Consider the following 17952-nt stretch of genomic DNA (forward strand, 5'->3'; position numbering starts at 1 on the left):
AGGGGCATTTGCTGATATCCTAAAAGTAGTCCTAGAATGTAATGCCTCCCAGCACAGTGTGTGAGGCCTTGGTCAGTGTAGGAACTGAGATCTTCCTATAGAACTAGAACCTTCAAAAGACTACACCAGCAAGAAGATGCAAGGAGGCTCGAACATCTGGGCTAAACTTTGGGTAGAAAAAAAGTAAAAACACACAAAAAACTTAGCCTCCGAATTATAAACATAGCCTCTCTTGCATGGGGTTTGGGTTCAAATCTAGACTAATGTGATAGGTTGTACATGAGGTGTAAGAAAAGGACAAAGATTACTCGAAGGTGTTTGCTATTTGGTTTAAGTAACTAGAAAACTGGAACTGTAACTATGTGAGATAAAGCTTCAAGTGGGGTTTGCCTGAGGAGGCCAAGATAAAGAGTTCAGTGTCAGAAAAGCTAAGATTGATGCCTATGAGACACGCAGTTGAAGTTCAGTCTGAAGTTCATTCAGGAAAGAGGAATGGGCTGGGGATCGACTTTGGGAGTAGCCTCCAGGACAATGGGATACAGAGCCTGGAAGAGATCACCAACTGCATCAGAACAGGTAGAGAAGAGGTCCAGAGAGTTAGCTCTGGGATACACCAGTGCCCAGAGGCCAAGGAGATCAGCAGAAACTGGCAGAGGAGACCTAGAAGGAGGGAAAGCAGGAAAACGTGCAATCACCAGTTAGAAAGTATACGGTACGAGAAGGTACTGCATTCCAAATAGCAACAAAATTATATAAAATACTGAGGAATAAATTTAACAATAATATCAGAGACTTATATGAAAGCTCTCTTAATTAAGAAAAATCTGACCATATCACCTTTTGGCGTTTTTCTTATAACTGACAAAGAAACTCTGGAATAGAAATGCTATAGTAAGGAGCCATTAAAATGAGGTAGATAATCACAGACGCAAAAAGCCTTCCAGGGTAATAACACTTGGCAAAGACAATAAAAGGTGGTGGGACAAAAAGTAGACCATGAAATTGTCTTTATAATTTAGTATGTTTAGAATATATACATAAAAGGAAGTCTGAAAGGATGTATAAAATACTCATCGATGATTAACATATGGTAGGCTTTCGGTTTCTACGTTGTAACATCTGGATGGCTGTTGAAATTTTTACTGTGAGCACATATGAATGTTATTAACAAAGTTAGAATTTTTAATGGAGTTTATATGGCATACATAATAGCATGGAAATAAAATTATAACATAATGTTAATTGAAGAAAGCAGAAGTAAACATCTTACAGCTGGTGTGACTAATTTTAGAATATGCATAAGAAACAGACCCAAAAGATGTTTACCATAAAAGCTGGTTGAGTTCTCTTTGGAAGTATCACTGAGTACTTTTTCCTTTGTTCCTGGAGCTATGTCTTTCAAAATATGAATTTTCCTACTTGTATTATTCCAGTTTATTATGAAAATTTCTAAACACACAAAGAAAAAATGTAATAAAATACCAGGTATCTATCATCCAGCTTCAACAGCCACCAAATTTTAGGTGCACATGCATCATCTTTTGGCAATATGTTTTTATTGGAGGGGGAGTGGAATATTTTAAGGCAAATCTCAGACATCTTCTCAATCTATTCTGTGTACTTTAAAAAGTCATATTCTTATATAACCACAATACCATTATTTCATCTATTAAGACATTAACAAAGATTCCTTAATATCTAACACATGGCCCATGTTGAAAAATCTGATTGTTGTGCTGAATGAGAATCAAAACAAGAACCACTTGTTACATTCTGTTTTGCCTTCAGAATCCTACTTCAGCGGTGTTATGGGCTGAGTTCTTGTCCCCCCAAAATTCATATGCTAAAATTCTAACCCGCAGTACTTCACAATGCGACTGCCTTTGGACATACTGTCTTTAAAGATGCAATTAAGCTAAAAGTAGGTCATTAGACAGGCTCTAATCCAATGACACTGATGTTCTTCTAAGAAGAGATTAGGACACAGACAAGTGCAGAGGGGAGACTACGGGAAGACAGAGGGAGCAGGCAGCCATCTAAAAGCCAGGAGAGAGGCCTTAGGAGAGAGAAATCGACCCTGCCAGCACCTTGATCTTGGACTTCTCTTATGCGGCTTACAAAAACATCATCGTACCTCATATCCCTGCATCTAGATTTGTTTTCTTCCCATCCATTTTCCACGCTGCAGCCAGAGTTTCTTTCTGAAATGAAAATTTGACCATTTTACTGCATTATTAAAACCCTTTAATGGTACTTCATTGACCCAATAATAGTTTCTAGGTCTCTTCATAACATGCTTACCTCTCCTGTCTTACTTTCTCCCAAAGTCTCTAGTCTCATTCTTGACTTTTCCTCACGCTGCATTCACTGCAGTTCTTGGATTATGGCAAGCTTTCTTTTAGTCAGCACTATACCTCATCTTTTTCTACCCAGAAACCCTTCCGACTGGGATAACAATATATACTTTTAAATGTCATTTCTGGTATGAAACATTCCCTGCCACCCCTACCCCCCCAGACCAACTTCAACTCTGCAAAGATCCATTCAAGAGATGATAACAGGCGTACATCTCAGCCAGTCTCATAAAGTGGGGAATGTGTTATGAAAATAATACCTGACTAGGAATGCTCAGCCAGAGTTGTAACCTCTTTTCATAAAAGTAGGTACTTATATCACATTTGTAAGGACAAATGAAAAGTATAGCAAACACCTATAATACCTAGTTTCTAGAGGGAGCTCAATACAAGCATGGGCAAATGTAGGCTTATAGTTATAACACAAATAAAATAATAATACAAGAATAAGCTCTATGTCATGTGCTCACAACTGTAAACCTACATTTGCTCACCCCCTGTATATATTACTGTTATTCATTCACAAAAATGTTCATGAAGTATACTACTGTTAATGCCGAGGCCAGAAAATTAAAGTACAATGCAAAGTAAAATATTTTACAGAATGAGTGTCCCAAGCATAACAGGATATATATAGCAGGAGTGTTTACAGGAATTAGTCAAACTAGTTAATATTCAAAGGATGGACAACATTTGGGCTGAGACATGCAGAAACAGAAGTTTATGAGGAATTTTCAGGGAAAGGGGACAATGTGTACAAGAACTAGGGCATGAAACAATACAGATTGTTGAGGGGCACCTATTTTAATATTGCTGAAGCATAAAACTGAAATGAGACCATGAAACTAGTCAGGGAGATGGAGCGTCTTGAATCCTAGGCAAAATAGTTAGTTTTCTCCCACAGATCATCTTTGAAGAATTTTTAGGAGACTGGCATTATCAGATTTACATTTTTAGTGAGGTCATTCTCGTTTAGGGATGTGGAGAATGGAATTCAGAGGTCGAAACTTGAGTCGGGGTTGAAGACCCCTTAAATAATCCCTGTGAGAAGCCAGGAAGACTGGCATTAGGTGGTGAGTGTTAAGATGAACAGACTACCTCCTGCCAAGATGGCAGCATAGGCAAACATGGCTCATGTTCTTGCACAATCACATCACAATTACAACTAAAATAGAACAACTATCACTCAGAACCGTCAAGGATTAAGTTGAATGGAAGTCTGACAACTATGAAATTAATAACCACATTCATCCAGACTGGTAGGAGGAGCAGGGACATGTAGATACGGAACAGGCTGGTCCCATATCTATGCTTGCTGGATCTAAATTCAGGAGGGATATTATGGGATTGAGGAGTCCCAGGTGCCCCACCCCCACCCCAAGCCCCCAAGCCCAGGGTTACAGTGCCAGGAATATAAGTCCCCTTGACTTCTGGTTGCAAAAACCAGCAGCGATTGAGTAAGTGGATGAAAATGCTAAAGTCTCAAGCAGTTCCCCTTAAAGAACCCACACCAGGACTTATGCAGACTCACTCCCTCTGAGTTCCAGCACTGAGGTAGCAACTTGAAGGGTGCCAGTGGCACACAGGGAGGAACTAAAGTATCTGGCATTGGGGCGAGAGCTGGGGAACAGCTTTCTTCCAGACAAAGAGGCAGGCAGAAGCCACTGCTCTCTTCTGAGCCCTCTCTCAGAAAAGCCACAGAGTCAACAGGCATATTTGAGACTCCATGAACATGGCTAACACTATTTGCCCCAACCTGAAGATCCTGAGACTCAGTCCCACCAAACCTAGGGGCTCAGCCAAACTGTAAACCATGATGTAACTTTTCCATATGAATGGCTGGTCTTGGGTTGTGCTTCACAACTTCCTAAATACTATTAAACAAGTAACAGCCAGCTTCAGGTAAGCCCCAAGCCCCCATACCCTGTTGCTAAGTAGCTCCAGGCCTGGCACTAGCAGCAGCCAGCCTAGATTCATAGCTTAGCTTTGCCTGGGAATCTCCAAGCCCAGCACAAATAGCAGACACCTCAGATTGCTTTATAGCTCAGGCAGGGTTCCCTGGGCAGAAAACAGGTGGAGGCTGACTTTGGTCTACACCGCCCAGAAAACCCCAGAGCCTGCACACCCAGTGTCCGACTAGAGACCACACTGGAGCAACACTACTCTGCCCTTACATAGCTGACCCTCCACAAAGGACACAGGTGGGTAGTCAGCGGTCACGGCCTGTCCTTGAAGATGATTGGCTTGCAGAAATCCCTCCCATTGACTTGCCAACAGCAATCAAAGCTCAACTACAAGAGGAGAGTATATTCAATTACCCAGCTTGAGTGATAGGGGAGGCTGTGCCACTGAACCTACAGGACACCTACTGTATTAGGCCACACTAACAAAACAGGGAGGCACAGCCGATCTACGTAATACACAGAAACAAACGCAGGGAGTCTGCCAAACCAAAGAGACATGGCCCAAACGAAAGAGCAGATCAAATTCCAGAAAAAGAGCTAAATGGAGACAAGCAATCTATCAGATACAGAGTTCAAAACACTGAACATACAGATGCTCAAAGAACATAGTGAGGGCCTCAACAGTATAAAAAAGATCCTGTCAGAAATGAAGGATTCACTAACTGAAATACAGAACAATTTACAGTGAAACAACAGTACAGTGGATGAAGCTAAGAATCAAAGCAATGATTTGGAACATCAGATACCAAAAAACAACCAATCAGAAGAAAAAACAAACAAAAAATAAAACAAAACAAAACGAAACAAAAAATTGAGGAATAGCATAAGCAGCCTCTGGGACAACTTCAAGCATTATAACACTCGCATCATAGGGGTGCCAGAAGGAGAAGAGAAAGAGCAAGAAAGTGGAAATCTAGCTGAAAAAATAATGAAAGGAAACTTCCTTAATTTGGTGAAGAAAATTGGACATGCAAGTCTATGAAAAACAAATAGTCCCAAACAAGATGGATGCAAAGAGGCCCACTGCAAGACACATCATAATTAGAATATCAAAGGTTAAAGATAAAGAAAGAATCTTAAGAGCATTGAGAGATGCAGTTAGTTACCTACAGGGGTGTTCCCATAAGATTGTCAGCTGATTTCTCAAAAGACACTTTGCAGGCTAGTAAGGATTGCTAAGAAATATCAAAGTTATAAAAAGCAGGGACATACAGCCAAGACTCCTCTACCCAGCAAAGCTTTTATTTAGAATCAAAGGGCAGCTAAAAAGTGCTGCCCAGACATGAAAAAACTAAAGGAGATCATCATCACCAAACCATTACTATTATGAAATGTTAAAGAAACTTTTAAAGAAAAAGATAAAAACTATGAATAATATAATGGCAATAAATCATATCTATCAACAACTGAATCTAAAAAACTAAGTAAACAAGCAGAGACAAAATCATGGATATGGTGTTTCAAAGGTTGCTGGGTTGGTGGGGGATGTAGGGGAATGGTTAAAGAGCTGAGGGGATTAAGTACAAATAGGTAGTTACAGAATAGCCATGGGGATGCAAAGTACAGTGTAGGAAATGGAGTAGCTGAAGAATTATACACATGACCCATGGACTTGAACAATGGTGGGGTGATGCCTGAGGGAATGGGGGGGTGCTGGGTGGAAGGGGGCAAAAGGTGAAATACTTGAGAACTGTAATAGCATGAACTGTAATAGCATAATCAATCAAACATAGTTGAAAATGAAAATGATGGATAAGCTATACACTGGGGATATTATAAAGGTAGACTGGACATGATTTTGTTGTAAGGAGCATAGGATTCTCTATCAGTATCTTAACTACAATACTGAGAAGATACTGGCAGCTTAAACCAAGATAGAAACCCAGAACGGTTTTGAGTGTAAAGGTTGGGTATGAGACGCTCTGGATTTGTAATACTTCTGCCTTCTCACAGGATTTGGAGAAACAAAATGAGATGCTTAGTAAGGCATGGGGATGCCAGTGGGACTGGAAAACCTGGCCCCCAAGGAAATATGCATAATGGCGCACTGCACAAACGAAGCAACAGGTTACAGTGCATGACTACAACGGCAGAAAATTGAAGAGCGGAGGTGTGATTTATCTGGTATTTTTCCAGCCCCAGTGACTGGGAACAAAAGATGGCGCCGTGGCAGAAATTAGGCAGTGGGAGGGGTATTAGGCGTAGAAAAAGACATTTTTCTTTTTGTTCTGCTTTAAAGACATATTGAGATAATTTAGCACCAAATGACTCGTGGACAACTTTTTCCTTAAGATTTGGTCTGTAGTATAACTCTTCATTCTGTGCGATTAAAAGGATGTCTTTTTGTGGGTGCCACGAGTCTGTCTTTTCTTCATTCATGTTTATCTTTGGCTGGTTACTCGACAGCCTCCCCGCTCGCTGTGGAACGTCCAGTTTTTCCCAGCGCCGGCTACAGTTCTCAGGTGCAGACGTGTTTTCCCTCTGTGATCTCTAGGGGAACCTGAGCATTCCCGGGGTCCCTTCGGACTCCACAGACAGAGCGGATTCCTCACCCTTTCAGGACCGCGCGCGCGCTCGAGGGGTGCAGCGCGCGCGCGGCCCCGGAGCGCGTGCCCGGCTGTAGCGTGAGGACCCGCGGGCCCTCGGGCGCGCGCGCCGCTTCCGCCGGCGCAGCACCGCCTCGCCCTGGGTCGCAAGCTTTAGGTGGGCGGGGGGTGGGGCCGAGAGGGGAGCTGGAGCACCGCTGCAGTCCTGGCAGGGCCGCATCGGTTGTCAAGGGAACGGCGGCCTAAGTGGTGTGACGTCAGTGGGCTGATTGCTGGCCGCACTGCGGCAAAGGGCCGATTCCCGGAGTCGGGATTTCGGGGGGCTGCGTGGGGTGTGTGGTCGCTGAACTGCTCGCCCGCTCCTCCTGCGGTGGCGAGCCGCTTCGCACAGCCCGACGTCGGCTCCGTGGGACCGGCTGTCGGCCGCCCTGCGCTCCCCTCCCCGTGAGTACGCAGGAGGCGCGCTGGTGCCAAGCCCGGCCCACGCACTCGGCCGGTCCGCCCAGCCCGCCCAGCCCGGGGGCGGCGGCGTGGGGGGGGTGGGTGCTCGGGTCGGTGGGCTCGGGGCGGCGGTGAGCATCCTCAGGCTGACCGGACCAGCGACGCCAGCCATCGGGTGTGGTTTTTGGGAAATATACGTACTTTTCCGCTCCCTTCCCTGGGCTCCTCGGGTCCGGAGGTTGAGCGCAGTGTGGCAAAGGAGTGAATGCAATCTTTGCCTTTCCTACTCCTGACTCTGGGTTAAACGCTTAAATCACATGCGTAGTAAGTACGTTAATTTCCTTTTAGGATGTCAACCTGGTGCTGATGGTGAACCTGTGAAAGCCTTCTTATTTACGTCTGAGAAAAGGTGATCGGTGCGTTTCATTTAGAAGAAAAAAAGTCGAATTACATTAGTAGGATCTTTTCGATAAGTATAAACTATAGGGAAAAAGTAGACTAAGAATCCCTACTGTGAAGCATCTACTGATTGGAGTATATGACTTTGTTTTCGAGGAATGGATAGTTTTTTCACCTGTTGCATTAATGATTGCTGTTACTGCTTGGGCTTTCTGGAAGAAGATTGCGTATTAGGACTATGGGAATTTTTAAAGGAAATTAAAAATATATATTTGAAATACACTCGAATACCAGGAATATTTTTAAACCATATTTACAGTCTTGTTTATGTAGGTTATTGTTGATTTATAAATTTAATTTTGTATAAAGGTTTTTTTATTTTTCTTTCCCCCCTGTGCTATGAAATTCCGTTAAAGAATGAGTTATCCAAATCTTGCAGCCTTTTTTCCTTTTGAGCTTTAGTCATATATTGGCCAATAATCAGGTGGTTAGAGAAAAGTGAAATGAGATTAAACAATTCGCAGTCAATTCTCCTGTATAGTCTTTCTTAACAGCACCTGTCAAAGGGGTTGTGAAGGAGAAGATTTAAAATAAGGGCATATGTGAGGCTCAGGAATGCCCTTTTAAGTCTGACTTTAATTTTTGCCATTGATGTTATTAATCACATATTCTGTAATTTATTTGCTGTAGTGTACATTAACATTCAGAGGTGATTGTTTACGTAATGTATTTTCTGTGTTAACTAATGTTTATCAGTTGTGCATTAAAAATAGTAAATAGTAAATGACTTAAACACATAATGTACTTTACCTATCACATAATTATTTTAACACCGTGATAATGGACGTAAAGTAACTGTATTGAACACCTAAAATGTGCCAGCTACTGTGCTGATCACTTTGCTTTTCGTGAATTCCATTTCTCTTTACAAAAAAGTAGGTGCCATTTTAATTTTGCAGGCAAAAACAAAAAACCAGCTTTAGTGGTATTAAGTAGCTTGCCCAAGGCACATTGCGTGACAGAACAAGAACTTAAATCTGAGTCTTTTTGACCCTAGAACCATTCTTACTGACACCTCCCTCCTCTTTTTCAAATGGGAATACAAAGATGAAGAGAATGTAGGCCTAGTTCTCCAAAAAGCTAGCATTCAGTTGGGGGTGGGTAAGGTCACAGAACATATTCCCCCTGTGAAAATTCAGGGCTGAGCTAGATGGAGGTATGAGGATCAAGGCACTATGTGAGCACAGAGGAGAAGTATTTAACTGCCCCTGAAGGTTAGAGTGCTCTCTGTAGAAGATACCAATTGCATTTGGTGTCAAAGTGTACTTAGATGCTTATTAGAAGAACAAGGGAGGAAGGGCATTTCTCAGATGTGTGGGTAATGGTACAAAGGCAAGACTTGGGCATGGTTGAGGGCTGCAAGTCGTTTCACATGGCTGGAGCCCAGAATGTGGAGAAGGGGAGGTGAAGAATGGCAGAGGGTCGTTTCAGATGTAGTTTTAGGTCCCCAGTAATAAAGGCTTCATAGTTTTCCATTTGGTGGTTGGGAACCAGTGAAGAGTTTCAAACAAATAAATGATACCATCATATTTGTATTTTAGAAAATTACTTTGGTTGCGATGTGAGGTTAGGGTGGTGAAGGTGTGGAAACAATCTAAAAAATCCCCTGCAGAATCCTTCTATTCTCTTTTTGTCTTCAGAGCTGCTGCCTCAAGTCACTGCCTTTGTGGGTAGGGGAAGACGGAAGCAGAACTGCAGAAATAATTATCTGTGTGTTTCTTCTCTGGTCTCAACTTTCATTTGTTTCTCCACCTGTGGCTTCCAGGTTTCTGCCCCTCCATAAACAGCTTATGCATGTGACTTAATGATGGCAGACCCAGTGAACTCGCCTCAAAACTTGCAGCCACTCTTGGTACTGCACAGTGTACATCACTTCTTTCCTAAAACTCTTTTCCCTTTGGTTACTTCTCCCAATTTACCACCTACCTCTCTGATATATTTTTACTTTATCTTCTGGGCTCCCAGAGTTCTGTATTTAGCACTTGTTTTCTTGCAACTATCACAGATATGTGATGCCCAGAACTTCAGCCTAGATCTCCTTGATGGATTACGATAAAAGCACTCCTCGGAGATATTGTGGGTTTGGTCTAGACCACCACAATAAAGGGAGCATTGGATAAAGTAAGTTGTATCTTTTTTGCTGGTGGAGGGTCTTGGCTTTAATTTGTAAAAAATACAACATCTGTGAAGCGCAATAAAGTGAAGTGCAGTGAAACAAGGTACGCCTGTATTCTATTGCCTGCCAAACATAATGTGATTATAGTACACATAATACACACATATGTACAGTAATAATAGCCACCGTTTTTGAAAGGCCATGCTCCAGGCATTGTACTAAGTTTTACTTTTATATTCTTTTTTAATCTTGACAAACCCTATGGGTGGTTTACTGTTACTTGAAAGATTAGGAAATAAGAGGTCCACAGAGATAAATCTACTGACAGGTGGAACTAACACTTGGCTCCAGAGATCTGACAGCGGAGCCAGTGCTTGTAGCCACCTGGTGCCCCTCAGATACCAGCTCAACATGCCCACTGCACTCACCGAGTGTCCGTGTAAGAAGTATTGACTACAACCCTGGCCGGTTGGTGGTTCATTTGGTGAGAGTGAGCCCATGCACCAAAAGGTTGCAGGTTCGATTCCTGGCCAGAGCACATACCTACAATAGTTTGCAGGTTGGTCCCCAGGGTATGGACAAGAGGTAACCAGTCAATGTTTCTCCTGTGCATCGATGTTTCTCCCCCTCTTTCTCCTTCCCTTTCTCTCTCTCTGGAATCAATAAGCATGTCCTTGGGTAAGGATTAAAAAAATTAAAAATCTAATTATAAAATTTACTTAGAAATTTAATGGGCCTAGAAAGCCATATCAATGATAAAAAAGTGCAAAGTCAAAGGAATTTTGTTGTCTTAATTCAAAATTCATAAAGCTGTAGAGCAGCAGAGAGTCTAGAAATAGAGCCAAATGCACATGGTCAATTGATTCTTGACAGAATTGCTCAGGTGGTGAGGAAAAGGATAATCATTTTCAGCAAATTGTGCTAGAACAATCAGCTATCCATATAACAATGTTATCAGGTCTAGCCATAAATCATGCTCAGAAATTAAATAGAAATGGATCGATGACCTAAACATGAGCACTAAAACTATAAGAAACTGGATAAAACCTACCTAACCTCAAGTTATGAATAGACTTCTCATGATATAAAAGCAGGAACCATAAAAGAAAAAAGGAATAAATTGGACTTTGTGAAAATTCAGAACACTGCTAAGAGAATAAAATGATAACCTAAATGTTTTGAAGTGTATCTGGAATATTTTAAGAACTCATAGAACTCAGCGATGTGAAAATAAGCCAATGAAAATGGGCAAAAGATTTAACACCCCAAAATGAGATGCAGATAGCAAATAACACATGTAAAGATCAATAAGTAATTAGGGAAAATAAAATTTAAAACAGCAATCAGATATCATTACACACTTATTAGAACAACTTAATGAAAATTGACAATGCTAAGTGCCAACAAAGATGTTAGAACTAGAACTGATGTTAAAAACATTTGGGAATGCAAGATGGTATAGCTACTTAGGGAAGCATTTGGCAGTTATTTGAGAAGTTCACCATCCACTTACCACATAGCACAGCCTTTAAGTTTAGGGTATATACTCAAGATAAATGAAAACAGTGCAAAACTGAAAATAGCCCAGATGCTCAAATGCAAAAATTAAATGTAGTATATATTTACACAGTAGAATATTGCTCAGCAATAAGAAGGAATAAACTGTACATGCAACAACACAGATGAGTCTCAAAGCTCTATGCTGAGTAAAGGAAATAAGACACAAAGGGCATACATATACTGGATTGTGCTATTTAGATAAAATTCTAGACAAAACTATAATGATAGCAGTTTGAGTGGGGCCAGGGCATGTGGGCCCCTGATTTTATAAATGATCATGTGGCATGATGGGAATGTTTAATGCCATGATAAGGTGGTAGTCACATATCTATACATATTTGCCAAAATTTATTTAATTATATACTTAAAATGGGTGAAGTTTATTGTTATAGAAGTTATATGCCAGTATAGCTGATTTTAAAAACATACAAATTAAGCCAAAATAAATACACAGATGGTAAAGATAAAAGGATGGGCAAAGATATAATAGACCATAAGCAAATGTATTTGTGACACTTCTAAATTCAGTCAAAATCCAATCTGTGAAAGTATTAAATTCCATAAACATTTTTTACAATAGTACAGTGAAACTTAGAAATTAATAACAAAAGTTTAATATTTATAAACTATCTGGGAATTTTAAAACTATCCCATAAAGCTGTTATAAAGAAAAAGAAAATCACCAAAACAACATCTTGTAAAAAGTAATATCTGTGCTATAGAACATAAGAGATGCTACAAATGATATTTGGGATTTATGTTTATTGCAGTGACTTAAAAAATTGAATAAAACAAAAGCAGATAGATCATGAATATAAAGTCACTATAAAATTAATATGATGTTATTAGTATGAAGGTTGACATCAGTGGAAGAGAGTAATTTAAAAACTGAGCCTCATCTGATAGCTTTCCAAGGGTTTCATTTTTTATTTTTAATTATATTTTATTGATTACATTATTAGTGTTGTCCCAGTAGTTCCCCCTTTACCCCCCTCCACTCAGCACCCTCCTAAGGCACAGGTGGCAAACACAAGGCCCGAAGGCTGAATCCGGCCCTTCATCTTGTTTTATCCGGCCCGGCCTGGCACCTTGTTTTTTACCAGCAGCAGTGCAGAGCTCTTTGTCCCTAGTTAAGGAGTAGTTACGTTTATACAGTCCTAAAGTTACATTCGGCTCTTTGAAGGCAACTGCGAGGCTGATGTGGCCCCTGGTGAAAATGAGTTTGACACTTAAGGCAGTCAATCTCCCTGCCATTGTTCACATACATGGGTCATACGTGTAAGTTCTTTGCTACTCCATTTCCTGCACTGTACTTTGCACCCCCATGGCTATTCTGTAACTACCTATTTGTACTTCTTAATCCCCTCACCTCTTTAACCATTCCCCTCATCCCCCACCAATCCAGCAACCTTTGAAACACTGTAGCCATGATTCTGTCTGTTCTTGTTTACTTAGTTTTTCTGATTCAATTGTTGGTAGATAGGATTTATTGCCATTATATTATTGATAGTTTTTATCTTTTTCTGTAAAAGTCCCTTTAACATTTCATAATACTAATGGTTTGGTGATGATGAACTCCTTTAGTTTTTTCATGTCTGGAAAGTACTTTAGCTGCCCTTTGATTGTAAATGATAGCTTTGCTGGGTAGAGGAGTCTTGGCTGTATATCCCTGCTTTTCATAACTTGGAATATTTCTTAGCAGTTTCTTCCAGCCTGCAAAGTGTCTTTTGAGAAATCAGCTGACGATCTATGGGAACTCTCCTGTAGGTAACTAACTGCGTTTCTCTTGCTGCTCTTAAGATTCTCTCTTTGGCTTTAACCTTTGGCATTTTAATTATGATGTGTCTTAGAATGGGCCTCTTTGCATCCATCTTGTTTGCATCCAGGGACTCTTTGTGTTCCCTGGACTTGCATGTCTATTTCCTTCACCAAATTAGGGAAGTTTTCTTTCATTATTTTTTCAACTAGATTTCCACTTTCTTGCTCTTTCTCTTCTCCTTCTGGCACCCTTATGGTGCAGATGTTGGCATGCTTGAAGTTGTCCCAGAGGCTGCTTATGCTTTCCTCATTTTTAAAAAAAATTTTTTTTCTTGTTCTGATTGGTTGTTTTTGGTTCCTTATGTTCCAAATCATTGATTTGATGCTCAGCTTCATTCACTGTACTGTTGTTTCTTTGTAAACTGTTCTTTATTATAATTAATGAATCCTTTGTTTCTGTCTGGACCTTTTTTTATACTGTTGAGGTCCTCACTGTGTTCTTTGAGCATCCTTATAACCAGTGTTTTGAACTCTCTCAGATAGAATGCTCATCTCCATTTTGTTTAGTTGTTTTTCTATGGTTTTGATCTTTTCTTTCATTTGGGCCATGTTTCTTTGTCTCCTTGTTTTAGCAGCCTCCTTGTATTTGTTTCTGTGTATTAGGTACTAGTACAAAGCAGAGCGATTGTCTGCTTTGACTCCGTGTCTTGGTAGGTGGCCTAATACAGTAGGTGTCCTGTAGTTCAGTGGCACAGCCTCCCCTATCACCCAAGCTGGGTACTCCTGGTGTGCCCTTTGCGTGGTCCGAGCTTTGATTGCTGTTGGCAAGTCAATGGGAGGGATTTCCTGAGGCCAATCATCTTCAAGGACAGGCTGTGACCACTGACTGCCCACCTGTGCCCTTTGGGTGGTCAGCTGTGTAGGGGCAGGGTAGTGTTGCTCCAGTGTGGTCTCTCGTTGTCCACTGGGTTTGCAGGCTTTGCAGTTTCCTGGGTGGTACAGGCTAAGATCAGCCCCTACCTGTTTTCTTCCTGGGGTCACACTGCCTGAGCTATAAAGCAGTCTGAGGTGTCTGCTACTTGTGCTGGGCTTAGGGACTCCCAGGTGAATCAAAACTGAGAGGAATCCAAACTCTGAAGGAATCTAGGCTGGCTGCTGCCAGTACCAGGCCTGGACTACTTAGCAAGAGGTATGGGGCTGAGGACTTACTGAGGCTGACTGTAGCTTGTTTGATAGGATTTAGGAAGTTGTGAAGCATTACCCAAGACCAACTATTCATACGGAAAAGTCACACAGTGTGGTTGAACCTGTGAGTTGGGTAGGGCAGAGTCTCAGAATCTCCAAGGCAGGACAAACAGTGTTAGCTAGAGTGATTATATAGAGTCTCAGATACAGCACCTGCTGTGGCTTGTGAGGGGAGGGCTCAGAAGAGGAGCAGTGATCTCTGCCCACCTTTCTGTCTGGGAGAAAGCTGTTGCCCGGATCTCACCTTGATGCCAGACACTGCAGTTCCTCCCTGCTTGCCACTGGTGCCTGTCAAGCTGTTACCCTAGTGCTGGAGCTCAGACTTAGTGAGTCCGAATAAGTCCTGGTGTGGGTTCTTCAAGGGGAACTGCTTGGGACTTTAGCATTTTTGTCCACCGACTCAATCCGTGCTGGTTTTTGCAAACGAAAGTCAAGGGGACTTACCTTCCTGACACTGGAACCCTGGGCTTGGAGGCCTGGTGTGGAGCTGGGACTCATCCCTCTCAAGATACCCGTCTGGAATTTGTAACCACCACATGTGGATGTGGGACCAGCCTGTTCCGTATCTACATGTCCCTGCCCTTCTTACCAGTCTGGATGGATGTGGTTATTTATTTATTTTTAGAGGGGGAGAGACCAAGAGAGGGAGAGAAACATCAATGTACTATTGCCTCTCATGTGGCCCCTACTGGGGACCTGGCCTGCAGCCCTGGCATGTGTCCTGAATGGGAATCGACTAGTGATCCTTTGGTTCACAGCCCACGCTCAGTCTGCTGAGCTGTACCACCCAGGGCTGGGTGGGTGTGTTAGTACCGGTAATTCCACAGTTTTCAGACTTCCATTCAACTTGATTGCTGGCAGTTCTGAGTGATGGTGGTTCTATATTTTAGTGGTAATTTTGATGTGGTTGTGTGAGGAGGTGAGCTGTATTAACCCATGCAACCATCAAGGGTTTAATTTTTTTAATCTTTTAGAATTTTGTTCTTTTTTCTATTTCTAATTCTTGGCTGTCATTTTCCAACTATTTCCTTTATTAATTTCCTCACATTTTATATAATATTGCCACCGAATTTCTGATACTCACTGAAAATAAAGAAAAAAATTTACATTTGCCCCATTTTAACATAATAGAAATTCAAGGTTAGCAGGTATGACTATATTCATGGAAAAGACAAAACTAAGGTTCTGAAAAGATTAACAGTGATTTTCCTCATGTGAGACAACAAGGGCTGAGCTTTGGGTCTTCCTTTTTCCTCTGTATTTCTGTTGTTTTGTATTTTCACCTTTTTGTTTCTATTGTCTTAACTGAAGCATATATTGCTTCTACAAACAGAACACATGGAGTAAACTTTTTTAAAAGAAAATTTATTTTCATTATATTTGATTAGGGATGTTTTTATTTTATTTTATTTTATTTTTTGAGGACTAGGCTTCATAATTCATCCTTGAAGAGCAGATAGAATTTGGAAATATATTTTAGGTAATCAAAAAAGATGGTAAAATAGATACGCCAGTATGGCGCAATAGGTTTACTGTTGTGAGTGTGCAAAACAGAGTTTATTCTTGTATTATTATTGATTTGTGATTGTATTATTTTCCACATGTACCACGTAAACCTGATGTTGCTCTGCTTTGTATATTGGGATCCTAGTTCTTTTAGCATTTTCCCTTCTTTTCTCATATAGTAGATATTTTCTAACTACTTTAAACATGGGAATACTCAAAAAGCGAACTTCAGATTTTATTGATAAGCTCCTGCATTTCTGGGAGAAGTCTTCATTTTGATATTGGCTTCCATCTTTAGGACTTTGCTTTTGTCCATTCTGTTTTCCAACACATATCTTAAACTTTAATTTCTGTCACTCAGAATTTTAATTCTAACATCTGCAGTGTTTTTAATTCTAACATTTGCAGTGTTTTTACATCCATTATGCTTTCTAATTTCTTTATTGATGTTAGTGGCACTTATTTTATTTTTTATATTTAATATTTTCTTTATTGAATTTTTCTCATTACCATTTAGTCCCCTTGTACCTTCCGTCCCCTGCAATCACCCCACTGTTGTCCATGTCCGTGAGTCCTTTTTCTTTTTTGCTTAATCCCTCCACCCCCGCCCCCAGATGTCATCCTGCTATATATTTATAGATTTGTCTCTATTTTGGTTGTTAGTTCAGTTTGTTCATTAGGTTCCACATATAAATGGTATCATGTGGTATTTATCTTTCTCTGACTGGCTTATTCCACTTGGAATAATTTTCTTCAGGTCCATCCATACTGTTGCAAAGGGTAAAATTATCTTCTTTTTTATGGCTGAGTGGTGGTGTTTCATTGTGTAGTGGTGTTGTTTCATTGTAGCTTTCAAATGTCCCATAGCTGTTTTACCCACTCATCTACTGACACACCTTGGGCTGCTTTCATATCTTGGCAATTGTAAACAATGCTGCAGTTAACATGGAGTGCTTATGTTATTTTGAATTAGAGTTTTGGGTTCCTTCAGATGTAGTCCCAGAAGTGGCATCTCTGGGTCAAAAGGCAGATCCATTTTGAATTACTTGAAGGACCTCCTTACTGCTGCCTACAGTGGCTGCACCGGTCTGCATTCCCACCAGCAGTGCATGAGCGTTCCCCTTTCTCCACATCCTCACCAACATGTGTTGTTTTTTGATTTATTGATGATAGCCATTCTTACAGGTGTGAGATGATATCTCATTGTGGTTATAATTTGCATTTTTCTAATGACAAGTGACATCGAGCATCTTTTCACATGTCCCTCAGCCATCTCTATGTCCTTTTTGGAGAAGTATCTATTCAAGTCCTTTGCTCATTTTTTAATGAGATTTTTTTTGGTGTTGAATTTTGTAAGTTCTTTATAAATTTTAAGGATGAATCAGTGAATATGTTCTCCCATTCTGTGGGTTGTCTTTTTATTTTGTTTTCCTTTGCTGTGTAAAAACTTTTTAGTTTGGGAAAAAAAGAATAAAATACCTAGGAATCACCCTAACCAAGGATGTCAAAAGATCTGTACATGGAAGATTATAAGATACTGAAGAGAGAAATTGAAGAAGATACAAACAGTGGAAGCACATACTATGTTCATGGATAGGAAGAATTAACATCAGTAAAATGTCCATACTTCCCAAAGCAATCTGTAGATTCAACACAATTCCTTTCAAGATTCCAATGACGTATTTCACAGAACTAGAACAAATATTTCAAAAATTTATATGGAACCACAAAAGGCCCTGCACAGCAACAGTGATCCTGAGAAAGAAGAACAAAGTTGGAGGAATCAAGTCACCTAATATCGAATTATGCTATAAATATGCCATAGTAATCAAAACAGCATGGTAGTGGCATAAAAACAGACACATGTATCAGTGGAACAGAAAAGAGAGCCCAGAGATAAACCCACACCTTTACAGCCAATCACTGTTTGACAGAGGAAGCAAGCGCATACATTGGGTTAAGATAGTTTACTCAGTAAATGGTGTTGAGGAAACTGGAAAAGA

At 40.7% G+C, this 17952-nt stretch overlaps 1 protein-coding gene across 1 annotated transcript in view; it reads left to right on the forward strand.

The window, feature by feature from the left end:
* The first annotated feature begins 437 nt into the window (after positions 1–437).
* The window catches only part of AHI1 (Abelson helper integration site 1), a 198887-nt gene continuing 181372 nt past the window's right edge, over positions 438–17952 (forward strand). The window contains exons 1-3 of the mRNA XM_053664881.1: positions 438–722; positions 6853–7021; positions 7118–7308. Coding sequence (XP_053520856.1) covers positions 438–722; positions 6853–7021; positions 7118–7308 — 645 coding nt within the window. The remainder of the gene's footprint in view (positions 723–6852; positions 7022–7117; positions 7309–17952) is intronic.

The sequence above is a fragment of the Artibeus jamaicensis genome, unplaced genomic scaffold, assembly GCF_021234435.1.
Source record: "Artibeus jamaicensis isolate MK-2021 breed Jamaican fruit bat unplaced genomic scaffold, CSHL_Jam_final contig_387, whole genome shotgun sequence".
Classification (NCBI taxonomy): Eukaryota; Metazoa; Chordata; class Mammalia; order Chiroptera; family Phyllostomidae; genus Artibeus; species Artibeus jamaicensis.